This window comes from Stegostoma tigrinum, chromosome 18 (genome assembly GCF_030684315.1).
Source record: "Stegostoma tigrinum isolate sSteTig4 chromosome 18, sSteTig4.hap1, whole genome shotgun sequence".
Classification (NCBI taxonomy): domain Eukaryota; kingdom Metazoa; phylum Chordata; class Chondrichthyes; order Orectolobiformes; family Stegostomatidae; genus Stegostoma; species Stegostoma tigrinum.
The window spans coordinates 24070292-24084942 of NC_081371.1; the positions used below are offsets into that span (position 1 = coordinate 24070292).

A 14651-nucleotide genomic window follows, 5' to 3' on the forward strand; every position below is an offset into this window, starting at 1 on the left:
AGGCCAAGCAGCATCTCAGGAGCACAAAAGCTGACGTTTCGGGCCTAGACCCTTCATCACCTCTCTGATGAAGGGTCTAGGCCCGAAACGTCAGCTTTTGTGCTCCTGAGATGCTGCTTGGCCTGCTGCGTTCATCCAGCCTCACACTTTATTATCTGTGTTAAAATATCAAGTCAGATTCATCAGCTGAAATGGTTTCTGCTGTCGAATAGTTAGTTTTTTTTGTTTGTTGATGGACTCAATTGGTATAGCAGCTCAGGGAACAAGTAAGGTGCCTGTTTCTTTACTGGTTATACCAGCACTTGAAGACTGTCTGGATTCCTTTACGAGAGATCACGGTGCGGTTCTGGGCAACTTCCTCTCCAATTCCAGGTAGCAAAAAGAAAAACCAATCCTCAAATGCTGTTCACAATTCAGCTGGAAGTGATGGCTTGAGGTTCTCCAAAGGTTCTCTCAGCACAAAATGGCTGATTACAGTCAGACTTCTGTATAGTTTAAAACTAAAAATGTAGCCATTATCCCAAACTGTTGTATCATATTAGTCATGGTATTAGTGCAGGTAATTAAATTTTTAACTGTTTTAGCCAATAACTCGAACGGGTCTCATTCTTTCGGACTTTTATTGAGTTGTTAAGAGCTATTCACCCCTCCAGGAAAGCCATTGTCAAGGAGTTTCTGTTTACCTTTAGAGGTGTTCATTGAATTTCAAAGGGTCTGTTGCGATTCTTCAGTCTTGTCCCATTACCACTTGTATTCACCTGCACCTCCATCTCCTACCTACTAACCTCATCCCACCTCCTTGACCTGTCCGTCTTCCCTGGACTGACCTATCCCCTCCCCACCTATACTCTCCTCTCCACCTATCTTCTTTTCTCTCCATCTTCAGTCCGCCTCCCCTTCTCTCCCTATTTATTCCAGAACCCTCACCCCATCGCCCTCTCTGATGAAGGGTCTAGGCCCGAAATGTCAGCTTTTGTGCTCCTGAGATGCTGCTTGGCCTGCTGTGTTCATCCAGCCTCACATTTTATTATCTTGGTCTCTAGGAGCCAGTTTGTAAAATTTATTGTTCATCCATTTCAAAGACGTATTAGCTTTTGTTGCAAATTGTACATTTTAACGTAGAGCAGATTGATAATAAATGTGAATGTAATAATTTATAACAGGCAAAAGTTGATGCAATGGATGTGAGAATAGTATGACAACAGGAGGTCAATTGGTGCAGACATGACATATGAGCTGGGTTAACACAGTGTGGAGCTGGAGGAACACAGGCCAGGCAGCATCAGAGAAGTAGGAAAGTTGATGTTTTGGTTTGGGACCTTTCTTCCGAAATCCCAACCTGAAACGTCAACTTTCCTGCTCCTCTGATGCTGCCTGGCCTGCTGTGTTATCTCTGACTCCAGCATTGACAGTTCTTTCTATCTCTGATACGAGTTGGGTATAATGTAGAAATAATTCATGGAAGTCACTGCAAACTAAATTTAATATACTATGAGCTTTTCCAGTGAAGCATTAAACATCTACTTTTGTCTCCCCCAAAAAAGAGAATGGCTCAATAGTTCAAGTAATGTAAATATAAGACAGTGGGCAAGCCACAGTGTTGTTTTTCTGAATGTGTTTTTCAGTGAACTTCAATTGCATGGTCCTGTGTGAGCAAGACATGCTGCTGGTGTGAAATACTGCTGTGCCAGCACAAAATGGACCTACTTATAACAAATATTTAAGCAGATTCTAACACAATTACACTTTTTTTCAGAGACAATAACCATTTCGCTGTGGGTGTAATTTGTCAAATTGTCACCTAAGCAAAGTTATTGGGGGCAGCACAGTTCACCAAATACAGTTGGCAACAAAGTTGCTTCCATGGTTTGGAAAAGTGAGGAGGACTATTTAATGTAAGTAACTTAAACACTTTAGAAGAAAGAGTTTAGTGATCAAATGGAATTAATTCTAGTGCTGACTGATAATGTAAAATTGGCAATATCAGATCTTCTGATTTTACATTTACATTGATGAAGTACCCAATATTGTGGGGATGTGGCAAGGGTACAGATTTTCTGTACTGGATGTCTGGAAGGTGTTGTTGTTCACTTGCCATCTTCAGTGCTTCCTCCAAGCGGTGTTCAACATGAAGGAGTACTTATTCATCAGTTAAAGGAGGACAGTACATTGTAATGAGCAGGAGGTTTCCTTGCCCATATTTAACCTGAAGTCATGAGACTTCGTGGGGTCCAAAGTCAATGTTGAGAACTCCCAGGTCAACTCCTTCCTGACTGTATACCACAGTGCCGCCACCTTTGCTAGGTCTGTACTGCTGGTGAGATAAGACACATCCAGAGGTTTTGATGGTGGTATCTGGGACATAGTCATACTCACAGAATTATACCCTTACAAACAATGTCAGGCTGTTGTTTGACTAGTCTATGAGAAGCATCTCCCAATTTTGGCTCTGCCTCTCAGATATTAGTAAGGAGGACTTCACGGGGCTGACAGGGCTGTTTCTGCTGTTGTCTTTTTTGGTGCCTAGGTCGATGCCAGTTGATCCATCCAGTTTCATTTCTTTGAGACTTTGTAGCAATTGGTACAACTGAATGGCCATTTCAGAGGGTAACTGAGAGTCAACCACGTTGCTGTGGGTCTGGAGTCACTGATAGGCCAGAGTAGGTGAGGATGGAAGATTTTCTTCCCTGAAGGACGTTAATGAACCACCTGAGTGTTTCCTGACAATTGGCATTGATTTCATGGTCATCATAGATTCTGAATTCCAGATTTGTTTTTATTGAATTCAAATTTCACAATTTGCCATTGGTGAGGTTCAAATCCAGGTCCCCAGGACACTTTCTGATTCTCTGGGTTAATAGTCTCATGATAATACCGCTAGGCCCTTGCCTTCCCTGAAAGAAAACTTCAAACTGTAGTCAGCATACTTTTCCTAAATGTGTTGGAATATGGTGCTGAAGGCAATGGCAATGCATCAAACACTTTATGGGTAAGGTCAATTAATGTGGTCCAAAACCTAATACTGCTTTGTTTATTGATATACCAGGTGGTGGTATCTTTATCCACAACATACTGTCTATACCTCTCGTGATTTTGTAGACCTCAATCAGGTTCCACCTCAACTTCAATCCTTCTAATGTAAATAATCCTAATCTACTCAACCTCTAAAAATAGCTAGTGCCCTCCATACCAGGCAACATCCTGGTGAACCTCCTTTTCAACCTTTCCAAAGCATCCACATCCTTTTGGTAATGTGGAGACCAGAACTGTATGCAGAATTCCAAATGTGGTCAAACCAAAGCCCTACACAATTGTAACATGACCTGCCAACTCTTGCACTCAATACCCCGTCTGATGAATGAAAGCATGCTGTATGCCTTCTTGACCATTCTATCTTCTGCATTTCCACCTTTAGGATACAACGGACCTGAACACCCAGATTTCTCTTCCAAACTGCATCGCCTCACATTTGCCTGAATTGAACTCCATCTGCCATTTCTCTGCCCAAATGTCCAATCTGTCTATATTCTACTGTATTCTCTGATAGTCCCCTTCATTATCTGCTACTCCACCAGTCTTAGTGTCGTCTGCAAACTTGCTAATCAGACCATCTATACCTTCCTCCAGATCATTTATGTATATCATAAACAACAGTGGTCACAATACGGATCCCTGTGGAACACCACTGGTCACAGTTCTCCATTTTGAGAAACTCCTTTCCACTACAACTCTCTGTCACCTGTTGCCCAGCCAGTTCTCTATCCATCTAGCTAGCACACCCTGGACCTCATGCGACTTCACTTTCTCCATTAGTCTACCATGGGGAACCTTATCAAACACCTCATTGAAGTCCATGTGTATGACATCCACAGCCCTTCCCTCATTAATCAACTTTATCACTTCCTCAAAGAATTCCATCAAGTTGGTAAGACATGACCTTCCCTGCACAAAATCATGCTGCCGATCACTAATAAGCCTATTTTCTTCCATATGTAAATAGATCCTGTCCCTCAGTATCTTCTCCAGCAGCTTCCCCACCACATATGTCAGGCTCATTGGTTGATAATTACCTGTATTAACCTTGCTACCCTTCTTAAACAAGGGGACATTAGCAATTCTGTAGTCCTCCAGGACCTCACCCATGCTCAAGGATGCTGCAAAAATATCTGCTAAGGCCTCAGCTATTTCCCCTCTCGTTTCCCTCAACAACCTGGGATAGATTTCATCCGGACCTGGGAACTTGTCCACTCTAATGCATTTTAGAATACCCAATACTACCCCCCCCCCCCCCCCCCCCCCGCCATGCTGACTGGACCTGGAGTAATCAAACATCTATCCCTAACCTCAACGTCCATCATGTCCCTCTCCTCAGTGAATATCGACACAAAGTACCCATTAAGAATCTCACTCATTTTCTCTGACTCCTCACATAACTTCCACCCTTTGTCCTTGAGTGGGTTAGCCCTTTCTCGAGTTACCCTCTTGCTCCTTATGTATGAATAAAAGGCTTTGGGATTTTCCTCAACCCTGTTTGCTAAAGATATTTCATGACTCCTTTTAGCCCTCTTAATTCCTCATTTCAGATTCGTCCTACTTTCCTGATATTCTTCCAAAGCTTCATCTGTTTCAGTCACCTAGATCTTATATATTCTTCCATTTTCCTCTTTGCTAGTGTCACAATTTCACATGTCATCCATGGTTCCCTAATCTTGCCCTTTCTTTCCCTCATTTTCACAGGGACATGTCTGTCCTGCACTCTAATAAATTCTCTTTAAAAGCCTCCCACATATGAAATGTGGATTTACTCTCAAACAGCTGCTCCCAATCCACATTCCCCATCTCCTGCCAAATTTTGCTATAGTTGGCCTTCCCCCAGTTCAGCACTCCTCCTTTGGGACCACTCTCGTCTTTGTCTATCAGTATTCTAAAACTTACGGAATTGTGATTACTATTTCCAAAGTAATCCCCTACTGAAAATTCAACCACCTGGCCGGACTCGTTCTCCAACACCAGGTCCAGTATGGCCCCTTCCTGAGTTGGACTATTTACATACTGCTCTAGAAAACCCTCCTGGATGCTCCTTACAAATTCTGCTCCATCTAAGTGAATCCCAGTCAATGGTGGGAAAATTAAAATCTCCCATTACCAACACCCTGTTGCTCCTAAGTCTTTCTATAATCTGTCTACATATTTGTACCTCTATCTCACGCTCGCTGTCGGGAGGCCTGTAGTACAGCCCCAATGTTCTTACCGCATCCTTCTTATTTCTGAGCTCTGCCCATATTGCCTCACTGCTTAAGTCCTCTGTAGTGCCCTCCTTCAGCACTGCTGTGATACCCTTTTTGACCAGTAATGCAACGCCTCCACCCCTTTCACCTCCCTCTCTATTCCGCCTGAAGCATCTATATCCTGGGATATTTGGTTGCCAATCTTGCCCTTCCCTCAACCAAATCTCAGTAATAGCAATAACAACATACTCCCAGGTACTAATCCAAGCTCTAAGTTCATCTGCCTTACCTACTACACTTCTTGCATTAAAACAGATGCACCTCAGACCTACTGTCCCTTTGCATTCATCTGCACCACAGAAGACCACCCATTCTTTTGCATTCATCCAAGGGAAGCCCTGACATATGCTTGTCTGGATCGAATCCCAGTAGATCAAAGGCTGAAATCCATCAACGTCTCCAATCTGGCACTCAAAACCTCCAAGGCTTTGTATTCATAAGTTCTTTTGGCATTATACCTGCAGATGTGCCTTTAAGTCAAGCATGCTCGAGACCACATTACAATTTGACACTGAGATAACTCCCGTTAATGTGTAATGCCCTGCTACAAATGGAAGAGGTCCTCACTAGCTCAACATCATTTTATAATCTGAAAGAATCCTTTCTAAACAAAAAAATAAGGCCAACAAATTCTTCAATGTTCATTTCTTGAGCCTACACTTTAAATCCTCAGTTTCTGAGAGTACATTCATGGCCTGCACCTGTTTCAGGCAACAATTATCATCTTTCCCTGAAGTGAAGGCACTTGTCACATCTGCCTCTTTATCTGGTCCTTTTTCCTGTGTCTCATTTTGCAGAGAAAAGAAAAAGAAAATGGATGACAGAAAATAAAATGCCACAACAGATTTACTGACTGTAAGATTGTCTTTAACCCCACAAGAAGTGGAGAAGTGAAAAACCCTACCAAAACAATCCAACAACAACAAGCCCACGGTACTTCTGCTCCCGAAAGCCTCCACGATGAACCTCGCTCCATTGCGTCCTCCTTGAAGTATGTCAGAGACTTGACATCTGGGCATACTCACAGGCTCATTCCCACATTACAAAACAGGAGAATTTAAAGTGTGTAAATGTTCTATAATAAAATTCAATAAAACATCTGTACTAGTAGGCAAGAATTCATTGGAATGTCACATACTGAGAGGCAGCAAGAATATCAGATAGCAGCTTCAGTTAAGTAGAGGGATGAATGACATTGTGTTTGTTCTCCTTAGAGCAGCGACGATGAAAGAGAGATTTGATATAGGCTTTCAAAATTCATAAAAGTTGATAGATTAAATAGGAGAAACTATTCCCTGTGGCAGGAACAGTTGGTAACCAGAGGACAGATTTCAAATAATCATCAAAAAAAAGGCCAAGTGAACAAAGATAAAAGACTCTGTGTTCAGAGATAATGGGAACTGCAGATGCTGGAGAATCCAAGATAACAAAGTGTGGAGCTGGATGAACACAGCAGGCCAAACAGCATCTTAGGAGCACAAAAGCTGATGTTTCGGGCCTAGATCCTTCATCAGAAAAGGGGGATGGGGAGAGGATTCTGAAATGAATTTGGAGAGAGGGAGGCGGACCGAGGATGGATAGAGGAGAAGATAGGTGGAGAGGAGAATATAGGTGGGGAGGTAGGGAGGAGATAGGTCAGTCCAGGGAGGACGGACAGGTCAAGGGGGCGGGATGAGGTTAGTAGGTAGGAAATGGAGGTGCGGCTTGAGGTGGGAGGAGGGGATGGGTGAGAGGAAGAACAGGTTAGGGAGGCAGGGATGAGCTGGGCTGGTTTTGGAATGCAGTGGGGGGAGGGGAGATTTTGAAGTAGGTGAAATCCACATTGATACCATTGGGTTGCAGGGTTCCCAAGCGGAATATGAGTTGCTGTTCCTGCAACCTACGGGTGGCATCATTTTGGCACTGCAGGAGACCCAGGATGGACATGTCGTCTAAGGAATGGGAAGGGAGTTAAAATGGTTCACGACTGGGAGGTGCAGTTGTTTATTGTGAACTGAGCGTAGGTGTTCTGCAAAGTGGTCCCCAAGCCTCCGCTTGGTTTCCCCAATGTAGAGGAAGCCACACCGGGTACAGTGGATGCAGTATACCACATTGGTAAATGTGCAGGTGAACATCTGCTTGATGTGGAAAGTCATCCAGGGGCCTTGGTTGGGGGTGAGGGAGGAGGTGTGGGGACAAGTGTAGCACTTCCTGCGGTTGCAGGGGAAGGTGCCGGGTGTGGTGGGGTTGGAGGGGAGTGTGGAGCGGACAAGGGAGTCACAGGGAGAGTAGTCTCTCCAGAAGGCAGACAAGGGTGGGGATGGAAAAACGTTTTTAGTGGTGGGGTCGGATTGTAGATGGCGCAAGTGTCGGAGGATGATGCGTTGTATCTGGAGGTTGGTGGGGTGGTATGTGATGACGAGGAGGATTCTCTTTTGGTGGTTATTGCCGGGACGGGGTGTGAGGGATGAATTGCGGATCTTTTGGCTATTATAAAAGACTCTGTAATCAGTTATGATCTGTCTGGAAGGCTGGCGGAAGCAGCTTCAAAAATAATTTTGAAAAAGAACTTGGCAAATTTTTGAAAGAGAGAAGTTGTAAAATGAATGAAATGTGACTGTTGAAGTCTAATTATAAAACTCCGAGCCAGCACTGGCATGATGAACAGAACGGTCTCCTTCACAATTGTAAGATCCTACGAGAACAGCTGAATATTTTGCAAAAAGAAACTGGAGTAAAAGTTTTAAAGGGACATTTGAATTTGATTGCATTCAAGCCTTGCTCTATCACCTAGTTACACAGATTTCAGCTGATTACTAATTGATTACTAATGTCTCTTTCCCTGTGAAGCTGTTAACAGGATGGATTTACTTTATTTGCATAGAGCAACCACTGTTTGTATTTATTAATTACAAAATAGCTTAGGTGCTGTTATCTCCTCTTCAATTAATAGAATTACTGTAGTAGCTGGATTAATGAGGTACAGCAACAGCACACTCTAAGTTAAACTCATTAGGTATAGAATGTGAAAGCCTGCTTAAGGACTGCAAAATCTTGTTAAGTATTTGTTATTCACAGCATTTTGTGCTACTTTCCAAACACCTGGAATTTAAACAGAAGGCAACTCTAGTTAAGAGATAGTAGGAATTGCAGATGCTGGGGGATCTGAGATAACAAGGTGTAGAGCTAGATGAACTCAGTAGCCAAGCAGCATCAGAGGAGCAGGAAAGTTGACGTTTTGGGTCTGGACCCTTCTTCAGAAATGGGGGAAGGGAAGGGGATTCTGAAATAAATAGGGAGCGAGGGGGAAGGCGGATAGAAGATGGATTGAGGAGCATTGGCAGTTCCCACTATCTCTGAATCAATTTTCACCTCTACTTATGATTATAGTATCTTGCAACATTATTGGTATATTGTTTCAAATTACAGATTTGAATTTGTTTAAAATAATTTTAAAAGGATTTTGTTTATTTTTGTCATGACATAATTAAATTGTGTCAAGGAACGATCAGCCTGAAAACCACAGAAGTAAAGCCTGAGGGGATTTCCATCTATTTTGTTCTATGTCAGCTAGATGTGGTGGCAACAAGAGTACTTAATGACAATCGAGGATGTGGTCCCTACCCAAATAAGAAGAGGATATTATAGGAATGTGGAAGTAGCTGTGTTCAGTAGGGCCAACAGTTAGTGCAGCTACTGTCTAGATTGTTGTTCATGGTTTTCTGAGGTTTTCGTATAACTTCCTCCATAAACTGAGAACTTTTTCCATCCTGAACAAAATTCTCTCGTTGTAAAAATAGTAGTATACAAACAAAGTAAGTTTTCATAAGTATGGCACTGGTAGTTTGCACCTGAATGTTACTGGGGATTGATTAACGGAACAGGTGTGAAAGCGGGTTGTTGGTGGCCGGACCGCTTTATACACGGAACCAGTCTCCATGTGAACAGGAGGAAGCTTCATTTCCGGATTTGCTGAGTTGATTTAAAAGTGGTCTATTTTGCGTGGAATCGGTGCCGGGATCTGGAACCAAGGGAATGGCTAAAGTGTTAAAGACGCTGCGCAATCACTGGAAGAAAACAGCGGCCGGGATTTGCGGACTGAGCTGGGGAGCGCACTGGGTGCACAGGAGATACCGGTATTAGAGAGTCCTTCACCTGTGGGGGGCTGGGGCTGGAGAAAATCGGCACTTTACCTGGGACCACTACCTGCACGTTGTTCCTTCACTGTAGTTGGGCAAAAACCCTGGAATTTCCTTCTTCAGGACATTGTAGGTGGACCCAGACCACATGGACTGCAGCAGTTTAAGGACGCAGCTCACCACCATCAGCATCTAAAGGGCAACTAGGGACGGGCAATAAATGCTGACCATCTAGTCATGTCCATATCCCATGAGTGAACATATCATAAAAAGGGACGGGGACTAGAAACCACCTTTTAACCAGGACTGGGGCTAGAAACTGCTCGTTCACTGAGATCCTCCTCTTCTTTGGTAGGGGCCATATCCTCGATTGTCATTAAGTACTCTTGTTGCCACCACATCTAGCTGACATAGAACAAAATAGATGGAAAGTTAACTCAGCCACATTAGGGGCATTTAAACAGTCCTTGGATGAATGATGTAGGATAGTTCAGGGGCATGGGCTTAGATTAGTTCACAGATCAGCACTACATCAAGGGCCAAAGGGCCTGTTCTATGCTGTATTGTTAAAAGGGGGGGAAAAAAAAGAAAAAGACTTATGTAACACAAGGTATCTGGTGCTGCAGACATAAAATGCATAACCTGGGACATGCTAAAGCATGGTATTGTATAATACAAACTTAGCATCACTTCTGTCTAACTAATAATATGCACTTGAGATAGAATCAGTGTATTGTGCTCCTGAGATGCTGCTTGGCCTGCTGTGTTCATCCAGCTTCACACTTTGTTATCTCGGATTCTCCAGCAGCTGCAGTTCCCACTATCTCTACTCTTTGGAATCATTCAGTATGTGCTACGTTCTTGTATGTGAGCTATAGAAACTGGAGAAAAAGAATTGTAGTGTTATTAGTTACACCCACTGTCACCAAGCCGTACAGCATGGAAACAGACTCTTCGGTTCAACTTGTCTGTGTTGACCAGCTACCCTAAATTAATCTAGTACCATGTACCAGCATTTGGCCCATATCCCTCAACTCCTCCTATTCATGTATCCATCCAGATGTCCTTTAAATGTTGTAATTGTACCAGCCTCCATTGCTTTTTCTGGCAAGTCATTCCATACACGTGCCAGCCTCTGTGAAAACATTGCCCTGGGAGGTTTTTAAATCTTTTTCTCACCTTAAACTAAACTTATGCCCTCTAGTTTTGGAAACCCTCCCACCCCACCAAGCCTGAGGAAAAGACCTTGTCTGCTCATCCTATCCATGCCCGCCATGATTTTATAACTGTCTATAAGGTCACTGTTCAGCCTCTGTCACTCGAGGAGGGGGGGAGAAATAGCCCCAGCCTATTCAGGCTCTTCCCTCTGGCTCAAACCCACCAACCCTGGCAACACCCTTGTTGATCTATTCTGAACCCTCTCAAGTTTCACAACATCCTTCCTATGGCGGGGAGACCAGAATTGCATACAGTATTCAAAACCAGTGCCCTGTATGTCCACAATATGACCTCCCAAGTCTTGTACTCCAAAGCACTGACCAGTAAGGTCAAGTAAACCAAACACCTTCACTATGCTGTCTATTTGGCATTTCACAGTCTCTTTGTTCAGCAACACTCTCCAGGACCTTACCGTTAAGTGTACAAGTCCTGCCCTGATTTTCCTTTCCAAATTGCAGCTCCATTTGCTGCACCTGAGCACATTGGCCCATCTGATCAAGATCCTACTGCCGTCTGAGGTAACCTTCTTTGGTGTCCGCTACACCTTCAATTTTGTTGTCATGTGCAAACTTACCTTACCTCCTATGTTCATAGCCAAATCATTTATATAGGTGATGAAAAGCAGAGACCTAGCACCGATCTTTCTGACACACCGCTGTTCACAGCCCTCCAGTCTGAAAAGGAACCCAGCACCACCTTCAAGCCAGTTCTGTATCCAAATGGCTAATTTTCCCCATAATGCATGTGACCTAACCTTGCTGACCAGTCCATAGTGCGGAACCTTGTTGAATGCCTTATGAAGTCTATGTGGATCATGTAATTTAAAAACTAGAAACTAACCAGTATTGCATGCTTGTTATGTGGGCATAATTTTAGGAGGCTCTTTTAAGCTACAGGCCATAGTCACAGATATAGATAGACTGGGTGACGTAATGACCTTTTTGAGTGGTTTTAGATTCAGGTCGGAATTTGACAATTGTACATCTTAGCAGAAGAGAATGATGAGAAGTGGGTGGGCTGTAAACCTCTGGGGACAGTCATTTGAGTGGAGACACAAGACCAGAAATAGATCTAGCTTGTTTTACTATTCATTTAGATTGCGGCTGCTTAGCAGCTCAACTTCGTTTCCTTACTTTTTAACAAATGAATCAGTTTGCAGAATTTCATTTGAATCTAAATAAAGTTTGAAGTAGAGAATTCCATTATTTCCATGTGGTACAAAGTACTTTTTAATTTGTGTATCAAGTAGCTCTAATTTTAAGAATGGGCCCTACAGTTCTGACTTCTGCATCTGACTGGAGGACATAACTTCTCAGCATTGACTGTACTGAGTTTTATTTTTATCAATTCGAGCAGGTCAAACCAATCATTTTCTATACTGTGCTCCCTCCAAAGACCATATACTCTTCTTGGTTCACAAAGCTGAACATAATACTCTCGATTTCATCTGAACAATCAACGAATAATTTATTCTTTGTATTACAAATCCTTTATGTTAAACAGTAACATTATGTTGAATTTTTAAATTACTTTTGTACCACTAAATTAGCACTTAAGGTTTATGTACCTGCAGACCCTCTGATATTTTACAATTTAGAGTGCCCAATTAAGAAAATGTTTATAGAATTTTATTCGACAGAAGTAAGATAGTCAGCGCAACATGATGGACCACCATTTTAAACTCCATATCACTGCTTTTTCCACATAACCCTATGAACCAGTCCTTTCCAGCAACACAACTAATTGTCATTTATAATTTCCTATGGAGTTCGATTTCCCCCTTTTTTGGGTACATGTGGTATTGTTCTAATCTGTCAGTCTTGGCACCTTAACTAGAAAGGAGAATTTGCCAGACCAATGGAGGTATTCAAGTGTATTCAACAAATAAACACTTTTTTTAAAGAAAAAGGGCTAACCTTGACTTGAAACAATCACTTGTCTAATGGATGAATGGTTATTCAGTTGAACAACAACAAATGGGTTTAGGTCACCCAACTGGACAAAGTGTAACCAAAAGTAATAAAAATGAAAATCAAAGCTGAGCTTCAGGTACCACTACAGGAAAATCCAAAATTACTGAGAATGATGAACCAAAGAGGTTGCTGGACCAGCGGGCGTTGGATTAGGGAGATATGATCTGTAGTGTACTTCAGATTTTGACCTTGTCAGAATTTGAGCAGTTGACAGTGCAACACAAGGTCATTCAGCCCAATGTGCACCTGCTGGCATTATGAAAGAGCAGCTGCATTTAGTCACAGTTCCCCTACTCTCTATCTGTAACACTTTACATTTCATGTGTTCCAGTATCTGTCCAGCACACTTAATAATCATTTAAGGAATTACCATAGACCATGTTTTTCAAGTAGAATGTTCCAGATCCTGCCAACTGTGAATTAAGCAAAATTGTAGTCTCCACTCTAAAACTTTTGCTGAGTATCTATGAATTTGAGACCTCTGATTGTTGCCCCATTCAACAGAGGGAGTAGTTTTATTCTCTGTCTTCTCTATCAAAGCCGCTCTTGATCTTAAACATTTAGTAGGCCACGTATTCACCTTTTGTGTATGAAGAAAAATATGTTTAATTTTCCAACCTTTCCACATAAGTGGAACGCCTTCATCGTTGGTAACATCTTAAACAACCTTCTCAGCATTCTTTCTGTGGCCTTCTTTTCCGATACATGTTGCAAATTGCTCATGTCATTTCAGTTGAGGCTTAATCAATGATTTGTATAGTTCTAGAGTGATTGTTTAGCTCTTAAATTCTACATTTCCATTTATAAACCGACATGATTTCTTTAACTGTACATCAATATTGCCTCTAGCCTTTAAAGATGCATGCATGTGGGTACAAAGGTTTCTCTGCTCAACTGTGCATTCTAAAATTGTGCCATGCAGAGTATTATTTTTTAATATTTGTCCTTCCAAAATATATAATTTCACAGTTCTCCACTGTGCCGTCCATCTACCATGCTTTTGTTCATTACACCTTCATTTCTGTGCCAAACTGAAGTCTGTAAACTATCATCACCACTGTTGCTAAGTCCCACACCATCTGTATGCATTTTGCATCATTGTTCCTATCAACCAGGATAGATTGTTTATTAAAATGTAAAGGAGGAATGAACCCAAAACTAACTTTTGTGGGACATCACTGCAAACGACCTGTCAGTCTTAAAAACACCCAATTCACTACTAACGTCTGCTTCCTGTCATTAAACCAATTTAGTATAGATATTCCCCTCTCTCCTTTAATTCCTTAGATCATCTCTTATCAACAAATCACCTACTTTTGAATTTTTTGGCAGGGGCAGATTTGATGTAGATCACCTCAAACTTTTCACATTGGCCTCCATCTGCCACAGTTTTGGTTACTCATTTTAGACCCTTTCTATAACAGCAGTTAATCGTCAAATCCAAGGTCTTAAGCTCAAATGAAGTAGTCTGAGACTCTGTGAGCCAAATGAGCATGAAAGTCAAATAATCTAAATTTATCAGAGAGCTGGTTGTTCAAGGTCACTAACGTCACTTAGTTTAGGGAGGACTGGAGGCTAAGTATTGATGCCAAAAGTTCATTGTATTATAATACCACTGTTGTCTCAGGCATGATGCAATTGTAATTTTGTTTAAAATTGATAGCTGTGACATGCAATTTAGGTTTAATAAGCAGGAATTACAATAAAGCACAAGACATTTGACTTGATTTTTACCCAATAATGTAACTGCTCTGTACTGGAATAAGAATTAAAACATATTATAGATAGTACCGGAACATTAACAATTCTGCCCAACTTTGAAGAACATTAAAAATATAAGAAAGTTAAAAGTAAAAGTTTAAGTCTGGTAAGATATTTTCACTCAAATGTTTGCAGTTATTCCTTTAAAATTGATTACAAACAGTACTTTCAATAAAAATATCTGTAATTCCATATAGTCCTTTAACATATCTTCTAATGTATTATTTAGGGACAATCTCTTGCGCAGGGCAGCATGTCAACAGGCAGAGGTAAGGCACTCGGAAATTATTGGA

The 14651-nt window shown here is 41.8% G+C and overlaps 1 protein-coding gene across 2 annotated transcripts in view; it reads left to right on the plus strand.

The window, feature by feature from the left end:
- The first annotated feature begins 9203 nt into the window (after positions 1 to 9203).
- Positions 9204 to 14651, plus strand: part of agk (acylglycerol kinase) — a 35518-nt gene continuing 30070 nt past the window's right edge. For both annotated transcript variants that reach the window (XM_048549342.2, XM_048549343.1), the window contains exons 1-2: positions 9204 to 9403; positions 14588 to 14627. In XM_048549342.2, the coding sequence (XP_048405299.1) occupies positions 9303 to 9403; positions 14588 to 14627 (141 nt within the window). In that variant the 5' untranslated portion in view covers positions 9204 to 9302. The remainder of the gene's footprint in view (positions 9404 to 14587; positions 14628 to 14651) is intronic.